General features: G+C 42.5%; 1 protein-coding gene across 2 annotated transcripts in view; it reads right to left on the reverse strand.

Moving 5' to 3' along the window:
- The window catches only part of DMD (dystrophin), a 3,507,873-nt gene that overhangs the window by 1,172,142 nt on the left and 2,317,463 nt on the right, over nt 1–18,268 (reverse strand). For both annotated transcript variants that reach the window (XM_073614841.1, XM_073614839.1), the window contains one exon: nt 10,294–10,514. In XM_073614841.1, coding sequence (XP_073470942.1) covers nt 10,294–10,514 — 221 coding nt within the window. The remainder of the gene's footprint in view (nt 1–10,293; nt 10,515–18,268) is intronic.

The following is an 18,268-nucleotide window of genomic DNA, read 5'->3' on the forward strand; positions in this document are numbered from 1 at the left end:
GTAGTGCATTACCATGCATTTTGGTGCTCTGCAACACATGTGCATTGGTTTGGATGTCATTCAAGATAGGGAGCCATTCATTGGACTGGAAAAGTGTGAATGGGCCCCATAGGACAATTGTGTCACGGTGCAGCTCTGAGCAGGTTTATACAGGTTCTAGTGAACAGTAGGGATAGTCGAATGATTCGGCCCGAGCATAAGTTAGAGCTGAACTTATAATATAACATATTATAACAATATGCAGTATTCGGGGCAAATTCGAAAGACGCAGGAACACTGTTAAAGTATATGGGACACTAACATGAAAAAAATCAAAAGTGCTAATTTTAAAGGCTTATATGCAAGTTATTGTCATAAAAAGTGTTTGGGGACCCGGGGACTGCCTCAGGGGACATGTATCAATGCAATTTTTTTTTTTAAAACGGACGTTTTTTCGGGAGCAGTGATTTTTTAATGCTTAAAGTGAAACATTAAAAATGAAATATTCCTTTAAATATCATGCCTGGGGGGTGTCTATAGTATGCCTGTAAAGTGGCACATTTTTCCCGTGTGTAGAACAGTAAAACAGCAAAATGACATTTCTAAAGGAAACATTGTCATTTAAAACTCATTGCGGCTGTAATGAATTGTCGGGTCTCGGCAATATAGGTAAAACTCTTTTCCTGCGGCCTGCCAGGTTGCATGCTTGGATAAGGGTCTGATATGGATTTTGGGGGGACCCCTACTCCATTTTTTAATAAAATTTGGTGCAGGGTTCCCCTTAATTTCAATATCAGACCTGAAGGGCCTGGTATGGATTTTAGGGGGACCCCCACGCAATTTTTTAAAAAATTTAATGGACTGGGGGAACCCATGCCCTTTTTTTCAATGAGTTTTACCTATATTGCCAAGACCCGACAATTCATTACAGCCGCGATGAGTTTTAAATGACAATTTTTCTTTTAGAAATGTCATTTTGCTGCGGTACTGTTCTAAACGTGGGGAAAATGTGCAACTTTACAGGCATACTATAGCTACCTCCCAGGCACGATATTTAAAGGAATATTTCATTTTTATTGTTTCACTTTAAACATTAAAAAAATCACTGCTCCCGAAAAAACAGGTGTTTTTAAAAAAAAATTTTTGCATTGATTCATATCACCTGGGGCAGGGCATGGGTCCCCAAACACTTTTTATGACAATAACTTGCATATAAGCCTTTAAAATGAGTGTGTTCTTCCAAACCTTTTGCCTGTTCGGTATGTTCTGGTGCAAACCGAATCGGGGAGTGTTCGGCTCATCCTTAGTGGGCAGCAAACAGGATGTAAGGGAGGTTTTGAAGAATTATTGATTTCGGATAACCCTTATGAATTGTGAATTTTTACTGAGTCACCTATAATCATCACAGCTCACTATCATAACTGTTTGTGCTCCTGGACTGTCCAAGATTGAATAGCAATGTAAGTAAATGCAGGTAAATGTCTTGGTTTTAATAATGCTCAGAAAATGTACTAGCTACTACATTTAAAAATACCTAGGGACATATTATTACTATGTAGCACAAATGTGAGACAATTTTAGTTGGATGCATCATGCAAGAAAACAAGACAGTTTGTATTACTAGTAGTGGGGCATGCATCAGTAGTCTCCACAATACCATACTTACAATAAGGTGAGAGGTTCAAATAGAACATTTTTGTTAACAACATGGCAAATCAGTGAGACTGGTATACTCTACTGCAAATCATGTGTAAAAGACCCTTACGTGACCTTATTGTCAATGTGTTTCTCATGGTTTCTCCAGTATTACAAATTACCTGAGATATAAACCTTAACAGAGGAAAAGGTCATTTTAATTGCATCTTATGAAACTGCTACAGTCTTTGCTTGTGCAATGAACGAGGCAGTGGGATTGAGTTAAAAAAAAAACTGCCTGCCAGAATTAGTAATTTTGAGAAATGTGCAATTTAATACCTGTCATTAGGATTAACTCACTAAGCTTTAATGATCGTGATTTGCCATAATGACCATTTATTTCCAGCATTATTCCAGTCACATGGCTAAAAGTGATGTTTAGCCCTGGTTCACACTGGTGCGATTTGACATGCGATTTGACATGTCGAATTGCATGTCAAATCGGTGGCAATTGCACCATCCTAATCAGTGCGGCGCTGCATTTGCTGGCCGCACTGATTAGGCTGAAATCGGGACTGAAATGCGGAGTGAAATTGTGTGAGTTCATCTATCAGAAACATTTTTTTATCAGGAATAGACATATAACAACTGATGAAGTGGCTAGATGCAAACATAAACCTTAAGAAAAAAAATAACACATTTTATGAAAGCATAATTTAGTTACTGCATCTTTAAACATTTCATTTTCTTTGTGGTCCAGGGATAGAAAAACAAACAAAAACATTCTGTGCTGAGTTTGCAAATGTATGCAATGCTTTGTAAATGCTGTGCACAAACTTTTGACTTTAAGGTATTTTAAAAAGTTTTATGGTAGGAGTCAAGCAAAGAATAACGGTATTTACTAACCCAATGCTAACAATTAGAGATAAACATTCATGCCCCTGTTTACATCAGAGTACTAAAATCACAAAACAAGATTGCTAAGCACAAGGAGCCAGTCTGCTTGTAAATTGTAATAGAACAAATCTAAAGCCTGGTTCACACCTATGCAGGTTGTAATTTGCATATTCCAGGTGCATTTTGTGTTTTTCAAAACACGTTTTTGATCCATTGAAGTCTATGGAACCAAAAACCAGAAAAATTCCCTGGCTCTTTCCATAAAAGGCACAGATGTGAACGTGACCCATAGAAAACCTTGATAAATGGACTGCAGTGTGTTTCTCTGCAAAACTGAAAACGCACTAAAAAAATGCAAAGGCCTAAAGCACATATATTTATATTAGCGTCCCCATAACTTTTAGCCAAAATATACACAATGGCTAAGAGCTTCAAACGTCTCTGTCAGAGGGAAACTTATTAGATTTACACCTTGGATTCCCTCACGCCAAGAGGCCTGAATGAGGAAATAGAGGTTAATAATCTGATTTGATTCTACATTAGGTCCTGGATGGGGGGAGGTGTGAGAGATACTGAAATGTGCATGTATATGTGTGTGTATGTATGTATGTATGTATGTATGCATGTATATGAGTGCGTACACGTGCACGTGTGTTTATGTGCATGCATACATGCATGCATATTGCATGCCTAAGGGTGCATTGACACTCCATTTCCCCCAGTCTGCCCCACTTGGCCTTGTTGCCCTCTTGCCTACCTAAACAAAACCCTCCCCCCCTCCTTCCCCTCCATGTTTCTCCCCAATAGGATGTTGGCCTATATATGTATAAGGTGTCCCGGGTCACACATGGGCACATATGTATCTCTGCCATAGTTAAAAAATTGAACATACAGTATGCAATTTGCACATATTTTGTACAGCATGTGTGCACGTGTGTGTATACATACATGTGCGCACACCAGTGAGTATGTTTACATGTTTTAATAATAATATTTTTACTTCAGATATTACAGGAATATAATGATATTCCAACAAATTTTTCATTTAGGAATCACTTTTCAGATTACACATAAACATCACAGACCCTTAAAGTCTTCAACAACTAAAGTAAGTACCCTTAGTCATAGCATAAACCATCAGTATAATGCTTGTATGCTTTGTGGTACATAAACAGTAAAAAAGGGAGGACAGACAATATTGGCCCCATAAAGGGGAAGGACATCTGGTTACAAAGGATGGGGAGATGATGAAGGTATTGAATGTATTCTTCTCCTCAGTCTTCACGAGGGAATCGGGGGACTTCAGTAACCAAAACTGCAGTATTTGTCCTCATGACACATCACAGGAAGCCCCCTCATGGGTAACAGAGGACAGAATTAGAAATAGACTTGGGAAACTTAACATTAATAAATCACCAGGACCAGATGGATTGCACCCAAGGGTACTTAAGGAACTCACGTAATTGCAAGACCATTGTTCTTAATTTTTACTGACAGCCTACTGACTGGAATGGTACCAGCTGATTGGAGAAAAGCCAATGTAGCACCAATATTTAAAAAGGGCCAAAATACATCCCTGGGAATTACAGAACAGTTAGCCTAACATCAATAGTATGCAAGCTCTTTGAGGGGATGATAAGGCACTATATACACAATTTTAGTAATGAAAACGGTATCATTAGCTAAAATCAGCATGGATTCATGAAGAATCGTTCTTGCCAAACCAATCTATTAGCCTTCTATGAGAAGGTGAGCTGCCATCTAGAAGGAAGGCCATAGATGTGGTGTATCTGGATTTTGCAAAAGCATTTGACACAGTTCCCCGTAAACATTTACTTTGCAAAGTAAGGTCCATTGTGATGGACCATAGGGTGAAGTACCTGGATTGAAAACTGGCTACAAGGGCAAGTTCAGAGGGTGGTGATAAATGGGGAATACTCGGAATGATCAGGGGTGGGAAGTAAGGTCCACCAGGGTTCTGTGCTGGGACCAATTCTGTTTAATTTGTTCATAAACAACCTGGAGGATGGGGTAAACAGCTCAATCTCTGTATTTGCAGATGACACTAAGCTAAGCAGTGCAATAACTTCTCCACAGGATATGGAAACCTTGCAAGAAGATTTGAACAAATTAATGGGGGGGGGGGGCAATTACATGGCAAATGAGGTTTAATGTAGAAAAATGTAAAATAATGCATTTGGGTGGCAAAAATATGAATGCAATCTACTCACTAGGGGGTGAACCTCGGGGGGAATATAGGATGGAAAAGGACCTGGGAGTCCTAGTGGATGATAGGCTCAGCAACAGCATGTGATGCCAAGCTGCTGCTAACAAAGCAAACAGAATATTGGCAAGCATTAAAAAGGGGATTAACTCCAGGGATAAAGCGATAATTCTCCCACTCTACAAGACTCTGGTTCACCCTCACCTAGAGTATGCTGTCCAGTTCTGGGCACCAGTCCCCTAATCTTATACATTTGTACACATTGTCTAGAAGTATTTGTATATATGTCAGGTTATGATCACTCATCATTAGGGATGAGCCGAACACCCCCCCTGTTCGGTTCGCACCAGAACATGCGAACAGGAAAAAAGTTCGTTCGAACACGCGAACACCGTCAAAGTCTATGGGACACGAACATGAATAATCAAAAGTGCTAATTTTAAAGGCTCATATGCAAGTTATTGTCATAAAAAGTGTTTGGGGACCTGGGTCCTGCCCCAGGGGACATGGATCAATGCAAAAAAAAGTTTTAAAAACGGCCGTTTTTTCAGGAGCAGTGATTTTAATAATGCTTAAAGTCAAACAATAAAAGTGTAATATCCCTTTAAATTTCATAGCTGGGGGGTGTCTATAGTATTCCTGTAAAGGGGCGCATGTTTCCCGTGTTTAGAACAGTCTGACAGCAAAATTATATTTCAAAGGAAAAAAGTCATTTAAAACTACTCGCGGCTATTGCATTGCCGGTCCGACAATACACATAAAAGTTCATTGATAAAAACGGCATGGGAATTCCCCACAGGGGAACCCCGGCCAAAATTAAAAAAAAAAAATGACGTGGGGGTCCCCCTAAATTCCATACCAGACCCTTCAGGTCTGGTATGGATTTTAAGGGGAACCCCGCGCCAAAATTAAAAAAAAAAAATGGCGTGGGGTCCCCCTGGCAGGCCGCAGGAAAAGAGGGGGGGGACGAGAGAGCTCCCCCCCCCGAACCGTACCAGGCCACATGCCCTCAACATTGGGAGGGCAAGGGCCTCATCCCCACAACCCTGGCCGGTGGTTGTGGGGGTCTGCGGGTGGGGGGCTTATCAGAATCTGGAAGCCCCCTTTAACAAGGGGACCCCCAGATCCCTGCTCGTGTGAAATGGTAAGTGGGTATAAAAGTACCCCTACCATTTCACTAAAAAACTGTCAAAAATGTTAAAAATGACAAGAGACAGTTTTTGACAATTCCTTTATTTAAATGCTTCTTCTTTCTTCTATCTTCCTTCATCTTCTTCTTCTTCTTCTGGTTCTTCTGGTTCTTCCTCCGGCGTTTTCGTCCAGCATCTCCTCCGCGGCGTCTTCTATCTTCTTCTCCTGGGGCCGCTCCGCACCCATGGCATGGGGGGAGGCTCCCGCTCTTCTCTTCATCTTCTTCTCTTCTTCATCTTCTTCATCATCTTCTTCATCTTCTTCTTCATCTTTATTTTCTTCTCCGGGCCGCTCCGCACCCATGCTGGCATGGAGGGAGGCTCCTGCTGTGTGGCGCGTCTCCTCTTCTGATGGTTCTTAAATAACGGGGGCGGGGCCACCCGGTGACCTCGCCCCCTTCTGACGCACGGTGACTTGATGGGATTTCCCTGTGACGTCACGGGGAATGCCACAGGGAAGTCCCGTCATGTCCCGTGTGCGTCAGAGGGGGGTGGGGTTACCGGGTGGCCCTGCCCCCCATTATTTAAGAACCATCAGAAGAGGAGACGCATCACACAGCAGGAGCCTCCCACCATGCCAGCATGGATGCGGAGCGGCCCGGAGAAGAAGATGAAGAAGAGAAGAAGAGAAGAAGAGAAGAAGATGAAGAAGATAGGAGATGCCACGGAGGAGATGCTGGATGAGAACGCCGGAGGAAGAACCAGAAGAGCCAGAAGAACCAGAAGAAGAAGAAGATGAAGGAAGATAGAAGAAAGAAGAAGCATTTAAATAAAGGAATTGTCAAAAACTGTCTCTTGTCATTTTTAACATTTTTGACAGTTTTTTAGTGAAATGGTAGAGGTACTTTTATACCCCCTTACCATTTCACACGGGGGGGGGATCTGGGGGTCCCCTTGTTAAAGGGGGCTTCCAGATTCTGATAAGCCCCCCGCCCGCAGACCCCCACAACCACCGGCCAGGGTTGTGGGGATGAGGCCCTTGTCCTCATCAACATGGGGACAAGGTGTTTTGGGGGGCTACCCCAAAGCACCCTCCCAATGTTGAGGGCATGTGGCCTGGTATGGTTCAGGAGGGGGGGCGCTCTCTCATCCCCCCCTCTTTTCCTGCGGCCTGCCAGGTTGCGTGCTCGGATAAGGGTCCGGTATGAATTTTTGGGGGGACCACACGCCGTTTTTTTTTTTTTAATTTTGGCGGGGTTCCCCTTAAAATCCATACCAGCCCTGAAGGGTCTGGTATGGAATTTAGGGGGACCCCCACGTCATTTTTTTTTAAAATTTTGGCCGGGGTTCCCCTTAATATACATACCAGACCTGAAGGGCCTGGTATGGAATTTAGGGGTACCCCCACGTCATTTTTTTTTAATTTTGGCCGGGGTTCCCCTGTGGGGAATTCCCATGCCGTTTTTATCAATGAACTTTTATGTGTATTGTCGGACCAGCAATGCAATAGCCACGAGTAGTTTTAAATGACTTTTTTCCTTTGAAATGTCATTTTGCTGTCAGACTGTTCTAAACACGGGAAACATGCACCCCTTTACAGGCATACTATAGACACCCCCAGCTACGAAATTTAAAGGGATATTACACTTTTATTGTTTGACTTTAAGCATTTTTAAAATCACTGCTCCTGAAAAAACGTCCGTTTTTAAAACTTTTTTTGCATTGATCCATGGTCCCCAAACACTTTTTATGACAATAACTTGCATATAAGCCTTTAAAATTAGCACTTTTGATTTCTCCCATAGACTTTTAAAGGGTGTTCCGCGGCATTCGAATTTGCCGCGAACACCCCAAATTGTTCGCTGTTCGGCGAACTTGCGAACAGCCAGTGTTTGAGTCGAACACTCAAACTCAAAGCTCATCCCTACTCATCATGTTTCGCGTGTATATATTTTTTTAAAAACAGAGGGACTGTAAGACCCAGCAGCAATGTCTCTACAGTATAAAAAGCCCTCATCCAAAATGGCTATATCCAGGCCTGAAGAAGGAGCACATGCTCCGCAAACGCATCGCCTAATCCTCTCATCGCGTCCCAGAAGTGACATCATATCTGGCTCCTTGTATGTTCCAGGCTCCAGGAAGCATCAGCATCCACTGGTGAGGCCCATTCTGAGTACCCACCACAGAAGCCTCTTAGATGGACCCTCTCCGCAGACGTTGATTGCACTGTTGTGCTCAATGCCTACTGACCTTTTACTTATGTGAGTACCCTTATCTATATGTGTATTAAAACTCACTATGGTGCTACACTTAAATTGGCACCTGTGCTTTCGCCTCCATTAGTGAACTAGTAAACAATGTTCCAACACTGTATGCAGAAAACACAGCAGTAACCCCAACAGTTCCAACACAAGGATCCTGATTTTTAATGTGGAACTAGAATCATATTAATTACAGGCAATTACTTCCATGCCCATAGATTGCAGTAATCCTCCTGACACCACAGTATATTCATCTGCTTTTCCCTCCAAAAGGACAGAGCCACCTTTACTTAGAAGTTATTCAGGGTCAACAGTAATAAAGAGAGCCGGCAAAACTGTAATCCTTGAAGTGTCGTTTATTGGTACATCAGTAGTGACAATAAAACAATAAAGCTGACGCGTTTCGGCAATAGCCTTAGTCGCAGCAACAACTAAGGCTGCTGCCGAAATGTGTCAGATTTATTGTTTTATTGTCACTCTGAAGTACCAATAAACGACACTTCAAGGATTACAGTTTTGCAGGCTCTCCTTATTACTGTTGCATTGGAGTGTGTTGGAACACATCGAGCCTCAGCACCTGTGAGTGGACCTGGTGTATGGTTTGAGTTGTCCCTGCAGAGAGCGCTGTTACCTTTCTTCTTATTCAGGGTCAGCATCTTGAATGTAGGTCGGTGTCTGTGCAGTTCTGCCTGATTTCAAAAATATTTGACACAGATCAGCCCTGTTGTAACCTCTTACCATTGGACCTGCTACAAAGCTAGAGTGCTGCAGTCTAATCACTGAGAGAGAAGAGACCGAGGAAATGCTTCCCCTGGCTTGCATCAGACTAGTAATCACTTGACGGGAGCTCAAAGCTGATTAAAGGCACAGCTTTTCTGGAGAATTATGATGTTACTGTGTATTGCGACATGTCAGGAATTTATTCATGGAGACTTGTAAACATGCTGAAAAGCCGACTTTAAGGCTAAAGTGAGTTATGGGACAAGAATCCATGTCTCCTATGATGTGAGGGGCCTAATAAGAACAGGGGCAGGAAAGTGAACTGATAAGTGGTGTGCTGGATCACTTTTTCTCATTTGCTTAGCAAATCTGACAAACTGAATCAAGACCTGCTAGCTCAGAGGGAATTGTCTGTATTTGTGACTTATGCAAGCTGATTCATTCATATCTATTAATTTGTCTTCATGTGCACTCATCTTTTATAATACATCCTATTGGTCATGTGAATAGCACAGTAAAAAGTGAACTTAAATTTTTCTTACAGCTACTCTATGTTATCGTTGGTACTCTTCGCTATTCCTTGTTCCAAAACAATATTGAAAAAAAACAAAGCTTTATTATAGCATGAAACATTAATAAAACATCCTAAAAAACCATTGTGGCTAGAAACAGTGTACAATGGTCACAGCACTGATGTAAGAACATAACATTGGTATTGGAAAAGAACTACAGAGATATTTCCTATATGATTTTGGGACGAAGGCACTCCCACTCTTCTGCCATACTCTCATATTTCTTGGTATGAGAGTGTTAAGTTTGGGTGTCAATACTTTATGTGCCTAAGGTATTAGCTATCAGTTTAGTTCATAATTTAATGATCAGGCTTATAGTAAAATCAACATGTGTATACTGTACTAAAAAACAGTAGCAAGTTCATGTATGGGTGAAACAGTGAATACCTATTTAACAGTGAAGCGCTTCTTAATAAAATTATCAGATGTGGTCACAAATGTGCATATAAACAACAAAGCTCCTAAATTTACACAATTTACAAATTTATGAGCTTTGTTGTTTATATGCACCTTTGAGTCCACATTTGATCATTTTAGTAAAGAGCGCTTCATTGTTAGTAGGTATACATTTATTGATATTAGTGTGGTGATTGCACTGTGGAGGGATAGCTGCTCTTTCATGGTTTTTATTCATTATTTTTTTTATGGTAGTTTATATTTTATAAATAATAGGGCAGGGTTTTTGTACCTAATTTTTATGGGTGATAAAACAGTGTTCTTTAGCAACAGGGACAAGAGAGCAGATCAGACATCTCAGGTTATCGCTAAAAATAAAGATACTTGTACTATTTAAACATCATGATTCAAATGCGATATAGATCTAGATTTTATGTTCAATAAAAAAACTGAAACAAAATTGCATTAACAACACTTACCTTTTGTTTGATAATCATTTCATTAATTTCTTCCACATCTCCTACTGTTACAATTTGCGCCTTTATCACGCGGTCAAGAAGGGTGAGCCAGTCTTTAAGCTCGGCACATGTCTTATTGAATTCAGCCAAGGCTGGGACCTCTAAGAGAAGTGAAGATGGCATATCTGCTGTTCCTGTTGTTACCAGAGTCTGAGTAACCACAGAGGCTGTTTGTTCAGGACCTGAAAAAAAGTTTATTTTGTGTTTATTTATGACTAGAAACAGATTGTACCACTTTTGTATCCTTCAGCTTGTATGCACAAGATTTTATATATACAGTATCTAGATAGATAGATAGATAGATAGATAGATAGATAGATAGATAGATAGATAGATAGATAGATAGATAGATAGATAGATATATTGTGTACTTAAATACAGGCAGAAAAGAAGCATATATGGCAGCACAAATAAAAGACACACAAAAAAATACCAGAAAAAGAAAAATATACATTATACCTTGGCTTCTGGCCTGTTTGCCTAGGCAAATGTGATGTCACTAAGCATCATTGCAGAATGCTCATAAAGCTGAGTATCTCATATCTCACAAGAAGGCACTCCTGCATAGTGCTTGTATGAATTCTCATTAGATTTAGGATCCTCGCTTTTTGTCAATTTTCCAATGAAACTTCTATAGGGCATGTCACAGCTTTAAACTGAATATTTTTAAACAAACACATTTGGAACAAGCACTTATGAAATGAGTAATCTTTATATTGTATTGTTGTTCAGTTCAGGTAAAAGATATATATACATACACTATATTACCAAAAGTATTGTGACACCTGCCTTTACATGCATTACAAGCACATTTGTGAGGTCAGGCACTAATGTTGAGCAAGAAGGCCTGGCTCGCAGTTTCCGCTCTAATTCTTGCCAAAGGTATTCTATCAGGTTGAGATCAGGACTCTTTAAAGGCCAGTCAAGTTTCTCCACCCCAAACTCGCTCATCCATGTCTTTATGGACCTTGCTTTGTGCACTGGTGCACAGTCATGTTGGAACAAGAAGGGGCCATCCCCAAACTGTTTCCACAAAGTTGGGAGCATGAAATTATTCAAAATGTCTTGGTATGTTGAGTTCCCTTTACTGGACCTAAGGGGCCAAGCCCAAGCCCTGAAAAACAACCCCACACCATTATCCCTTCCCCAAATGATTTGGATCAGTGCACAAAGCAAGGTTTAAATAGATATTGATGAGCAAGTTTGGGGTGGAGGAACTTAATTGGCCTGAACAGAGTCCTGACCTCAACTCACTAGAACATCTTTGAGATGAATTAGAATGTAGACTGTGAGCCAGGCCTCATCGACATCAGTGCTTGACATCACAAATGCGCTTCTGGAAGAAAGGTTAAATGTTCCCATAGACACACTCCTAGGCCTCGTGGACAGTCTTCCCAGAAGAGTTGAAGCTATTATACCTGCAAAGGGTGGGCCAACCCAATATTGAACTCTACGGACGAAGACTGGGATGCCATTAAATTTCATGTGCGTGTTAAGGCAGGTGTCCCAATACTTTTGGTAATATATTGTATGTTGTTTAATAAATGTTGGCCTAACAGCAAATTCACATTGATACAGGTTTTTCTGAAAAGTTTAAGGGGAGTTTTTTTTTATTATTATTACCTGTGTCTTCACCTGAATTGCTACAAGAGAAATAAAAAAACATTCCTTACATGCTTACTGAAGTCTCACATACTGTGGATTCTTCTCTTGATGAGGTATTTTAAACAAAATAATATAATTTTCATTATGTCAGTGATTGATATCTTTAATGTGTTAATGCTTGCCTGGAATTATTTTGTACTAAATCTAATTACCTCTTCTATTTCTCTAAAAGTGTATCTAAACCTTAGAGCAAGGAAGAGGTATACTGTATAACAATTACCAAGTGGCTGTATGTACTTTTTTCTTCCTTTTCACCCCATGACGCTGCTATCAACTAGGGATGAGCTGAACACCCCCCGGTTCAGTTCGCATCAGAAAATTCAAACGGACCGAAAGTTTGCACAAACTTTCGAACCCCGTTAAAGTCCATGGGACTCGAGCGTGAGAAATCAAAAGTGCAAATAACCACTTGCTTACTGGGCACTTAAACCCCCCTCCTATCCAGACCAATTTTCAACTTTCAGCGCTGATGCATTTTGAATGATAATTGAGCAGTCATACAACACTGTACCCAAATGAAATTTTTATCATTTTTTCCCCACAAATAGAGCTTTCTTTTGGTGGTATTTGATCACCTTTGCGGCTTTTATTTTTTGTTTAAAAAAATGTAAAAAAAAACTAATTTAAAAAAGAAAAAAAAAAATTTATATTTTGTTATAAAATTATAAAAAAGGTAATTTTTCTCCTTCACTGATGTACGCTGATGAGGCGGCACTGATAGGCACCGATAGGTGGCAGTGATGGGTACTGATAGGTGGCAGTGATGGGTACTAATGGGTGGCAATAATCTGTTACACTGATAGGCAGCACTGCCAGGTGGCACTGATTGGCACCACTGGTGGCATTGATAGGTGGCACTTGTGGGCATTGAAAGGTGGCATTTGTAGGCATTGATAGGTGGCACTCATGGGCATTGATAGGTGGCACAGGTGGGCACTGTCAGGTGGCAATGGCAGGTGGCACTGGCAGGGGGTACTGGTGGCACATATGAGGCATTATTGCCTCTTCGGGACCGATGTCCCTTGCTGATGAGCCGGTGATCACAGAGCTTTTGTTTTGATCATGTGATCAGCAGTCATTAAAAACAAAATAAGTGCGCTCATAATCTGTATACAAGTTTGATCATATTGAAAGAAAAAAAAGAAAGTTAATTAAATGTATATAAATCAAAGTGCCATGGATAAAATATCCTAAATAAAATGTGCACTGATGTGCAAAAGCACATGTATATAAACGACTTGAGTGTATCAAGCACTAAATAAGTGATCGCATTAGTATATCACAAAACAAAACAGAACTTATCAATAGTGGGAAAACGTGAAAAATGGTGAATATAGTCCATAGACTGAACGACAGAAGAAAAGTTCCATGAATGTATGTCCAATTCATGAAAGTAGGAGAAGGCATCCACGATCAATCAGGTCATCACCCACATAGATGAATGGAGAAGAGAGGAGTGTATAGATGAGACTCTCAACAGATCCAAAAATTTTAAAGGTGGACCCTTACCCTAAATGGTGGACCTCCCTATTAGCAAGGTCTTACATGCGAGCAGATTGAGCCCTCTGCGGGGACCGTGGAGTATGGCATCCAACACAGCTGATGTGTCCAGCGTCTCTGACCTGGTGTATTCCAAATCGTCCTCCTTGAGGGGAGGAAAAACCCATGCGACAAAGTACCCCGAATTAGTGGGTCCTACTCTAGTAATAGAATGGAAGATCCTGCGTCTCAACCATGGGAGCTAAACTCCTCTATGTGGGAGAACTGAAGGTATCCCACATAGATAACTGAAGGATCTGTTGAGAGTCTCATCTATACACTCCTCTCTTCTTCTTTCATCTATGTGGGTGATGACCTGATTGATCGTGGATGCCTTCTCCTACTTTCATGAATTGGACATACATTCATGGAACGTTTCTTCTGTCGTTCAGTCTATAGACTATATTCACCATTTTTCACGTTTTCCCACTATTGATAAGTTCTGTTTTGTTTTGTGATATACTAATGCGATCACTTATTTAGTGCTTGATACACTTAAAATCGTTTATATACATGTGCTTTTGCACATCAGTGCACATTTTATTTAGGATATTTTATCCATGGCACTTTGATTTATGTACATTTAATTAACTTTCCTTTTTTTTTTTTCAATATGATCAAACTTGTATACAGATTATGAGCGCATTTATTTTGTTTTTATCTGTATATTTTACACAGATATTGGTGTTTTGTTTGTGCAGCTATAGTCTTAGTTTTACATTTGAGCTTTACAGCGCGGTTTTTAATTTTTACTTTAGATCAGCTGTCATTGGCTGACAGCTGATCACATGGTAAGGGGATGGGACCGGCCCCTTACTCGGATCGGTGATCACCCGAATCTCAGTGACTCGGTGATCACAGCACGCTCCACGCGTTCCCTGTAGTGTGCGCACAGGGCACGTGCACAGGGGAGGCCATCATATGACGGCCTCCCGGGAATTCAGGTCCGCGCTGTAGCCATCATTCGGCTATAGCGCGGATGTCAACTGGTTAAAGGTCAATATGCAAGTTATTGTCCTAAAAGGGGGTTTGGGGACCTGGGTCCTACCCCAGGTGACATGTATCAATGCAAAAAAAAGTTTTAAAAATGGCTGTTTTTTCGGGAGCAGTGATTTTAATGATGCTTAAAGTGAAAAAATAAAAGTGAAATATTCCTTTAAATATCGTGCCTGGGGGTGTCTATAGTATGCCTGTAAAGTGGCGCGTGTTTCCCATGTTTAGAACAGTCCCTTTCTAAAGGAAAAAAGTCATTTAAAACTGCTTGCGGCTTTAATGTCATGTCTGGTCCCAGCAATATGGATGAAAATCATTGAGAACCCCCCCCCAGCCCATTACCAGCCCCTTTGGGTCTTGTATTGATATTTAGGGGAACCCCGCACCCAAATAAAAAAAGGAAAGGCGTTGGGCCCCCAGGCCCTATATACTCTGAACAGCAGTATACAGGCGGTAAAAACAAGACAGTAGGTTTGTTCTTAAGTAGAATCTGTTTGTAATTTTGAACTGGTACATTCTTTACGTGTAGCTCTAAAAAATCTATTTTTAAGCTTTTTGGAAAACATAGGGAAGGATTATCACCCCTTTAACATTTGTTTTTCTGTTTGTGCACCTGTTCAAAAGATTTCACCTCACTTTCTGTCCCAATGGCAATTGGATTTTGAAAATGTGGGTTTTTTAGTGAAACAAGGAATACTTACAGGAGAGAATTTCCCTTCCTAGGGGTAGATTTCCTCTCACTTCCTGTTGTCTCCTTCCGTTTGCAAGTAGGAGTCGTTTGTAAGTTGGATGTTTGAAAGTAGGGGCCTGCCCTATATACTCTGCAGAAATTTGGGCCTTAGGTGTTGGTGTTACCATAACACTGTAAGCCCTCACAGTTACTCTTGGTGGGTGCAGGAACGGGCCCTGCTGTTAAATATTAGATCAAGAATAGTAATTACATGTCCCTGTTGAACAGGGGCAGAAAAATTGGGCCTTTGGTGGTGGACGGTGTGGTGGTGTTGCCACCACACCGTAAGGCCTCACAGTTACTCTTGGTGGGCGCAGGAATGGGCCCTGCTGTGAAATATTAGATCAAGAATTGTAATTACATGCCCCTGTTAAACAGGGGCAGAAAAATTGGGCCTTAGGCACTGGTGCTGGTGCCACAACACTGCAACCCCTCACAGATACTCTAGTTGGAGCACAGGAATGAGCCCTGCTGCAAAGTATTGCATTAAAAATTGTAATTACACGCCCCTGTTAAACAGGGGAAGAAAATTTGGGCCTTAGCCACTGGTGGCGGTGCCCAGAACCAAAAATGTTCTTACAAGCTGTCAGCATGAACATTGAGGAGGAAGAGGATTGTCACTCAGCATAACAGGATAGTCACTCAGCATCAGCATAGGCAGTCTTGAAGGGATCTCACAAAAAAATTATTTGGTTACATCAGCATCAGGTGCTTGGTAGCTGGTGGTGATCCAAAACTGATTCATTTTTATGAAGGTCAGCCGATCGACCGATTCGGTGGACAGGCGCACCCTGTGATCGGTTACAAAGCCTGCAGCAGCACTGAATGTGCATTCCGAAAGAACGCTCGATGCAGGACAGGCCAGTAGCTCAATTGCATACTGTGCAAGCTCTGGCCAGTGATCCATCCTCAAGACCCAGTAACCCAGAGGATTTTCGGTGGGAAAGGCGTCCAAGTCTGATCTTGCCCCTAGGTATTCCTGCACCATGTGAATCAGACGCTGGCGATGGTTGCTGGAACTGATCATACCTTGGGGCTGCGGACTAAAAAATTGTCTGAAGGGATTGGTCAGACGGCCACCTTCTCCTCTTCTCCTTCTGTGACTGAGCAAAGCCTCAGCAACACGTTGTCCAGGAGGACCAGAAAATTGTAACCTCCAAGGCTCTAGAAAGGTGTTACACAAACCTTTCTGCAAGGCCTCCTGAAGATGTTTCATCCTCTGCTCCCTCTGCGACGGCAAGATAACGTCCACAACCCTACCCTTGTAACGTGGATCAAGGAGGGTTGCCAGCCAGTAATGATCCCTCTCCTTGATACCACGGATACAAGGATCCTTCTGCAGGCTTTGCAGAATCAGAGAGGCCATGCAGCGTAGGTTTCCTGAGGCATTCGGTCCAGAGTCTTCTGGGTCACTAAAGATGACATGATCCACAGCCACCTCCTCCCAGCCACGTACAAGTCCATGGGTTTCTTTGGACTGTAAATGATCCCTTGAAGACTGCTGCTGATGCTGAGTGCTAGGCCCCACCTCCATGCTGACACAATCCTCCTCCTCCTCCTTGTCTTCTTCCTGTCTGATCAGGTGGCATGCAGGAACACTGTCTGGATGAAGGGGGCCTTAAGAGGTAAGGAAGTCCTCCTCTTCCTGCCTCTGTTCTGCCTTAAGTGCCCTGTCCATTATTCCACGCAGTGTGTGCTCCAACAGGTGGACAAGAGGGACAGTGTCACTGATGCATGCACTGTCACTGCTCACCATCCTTGTGGCCTCCTTAAATGGTGACAGGACAGTGCATGCATCCCTGATCATGGCCCACTGGCATGGGGAAAAAAAACAAGCTGCCCTGACCCTGTCCTGGGACCATAGTTGCACAGGTACTCATTGAGTATGCTGTGTATGCAGCCACTGCAGCATGGCCAATGTTGAGTTCCACCTGGTGGGCATGTCATAGATTAGGAGGTTCTTGGGCAGGTTAAATTCCTTTTGGAGGTCAGCACTGGCATTATATGACCGGCGGAATGCACACAGACTTTCCTGGCCTGCCTTAGGACATCCTGTAAGCCCCGGTACTGCCCAAGAACTGCTACACCACTAAGTTAAGGACGTGAACCAAACAGGGCATATGGGTCAGTTGTCCCTGTTGGAGGGCAGAGAGGAGGTTGGTGTCATTGTCGCAAACCACCATTCCTGCCTTAAGCTGGCATGGCATCAACCACCTCTGAGCCTACCCCTACAGAACTGACAGAATCTCTGCCCCAGTGTGGCTCCTGTCCCCCAGCAAACCAGCTCAAGCACCACATGGCATCTGTGTGCTTGGGTAGCCCCTTGAACACCTACGGAGCACCGTTGGTTCCGAGGACAAATCAGCACAGGAAGAGGCCATGGAGGAAGAAGAAGAGGAGAGGTGGAGGAGAGAGGTGTGGCAGAATCACCACTAGTAGAATTTTGGAGGTGTGGTGGCGGAAGAGTCTTCAGCATTACTGCACCCTGTCCTGCATCCTTCCCAGATGCCAGCAGAGTCACCCAGTGCGCGGTGAAAGATAGGTAACGTCCCTGTCTATGCCTGCTGGACCATGAGTCAGCGGTAATATGCACAGTGAGGCATGGACATTGCCTTCCACATGCCGGTAGAGAGCCGGAATCGCCTTCCATGAAAAAAGTGGCGTTTGGGAACCTGCCACTGAGGTACAGCACATTCCAAAAACTCACGGAAGGGGGCAAAGCCTACCAACTGAAAAGGCAGCAGTTGAAGCTAGCTAGCATTCAACCACTGGGCATGTGGATGGCTGGAGAGAACTGCTTTCGCCGGTGGAGCAACTGGGGTAGGGAAATCTGCCTGCTAGAATCGGACGATGGTGTACTGATTGCCCACAAGTACTTGGCAGTGACACACCTAATTCTACACCTTCATTCCTCTCAGTGCAGGTTTCTGAGAGGACTGAAGTTATAGTGGGGTTGGAAATCCCAGCTGATGAGGAGGAGCAAGGAGAGGTCCGCCTTGTTCTTTGGTG

Source organism: Aquarana catesbeiana, linkage group LG02 (assembly GCF_042186555.1).
Source record: "Aquarana catesbeiana isolate 2022-GZ linkage group LG02, ASM4218655v1, whole genome shotgun sequence".
Taxonomy (NCBI): Eukaryota; Metazoa; Chordata; class Amphibia; order Anura; family Ranidae; genus Aquarana; species Aquarana catesbeiana.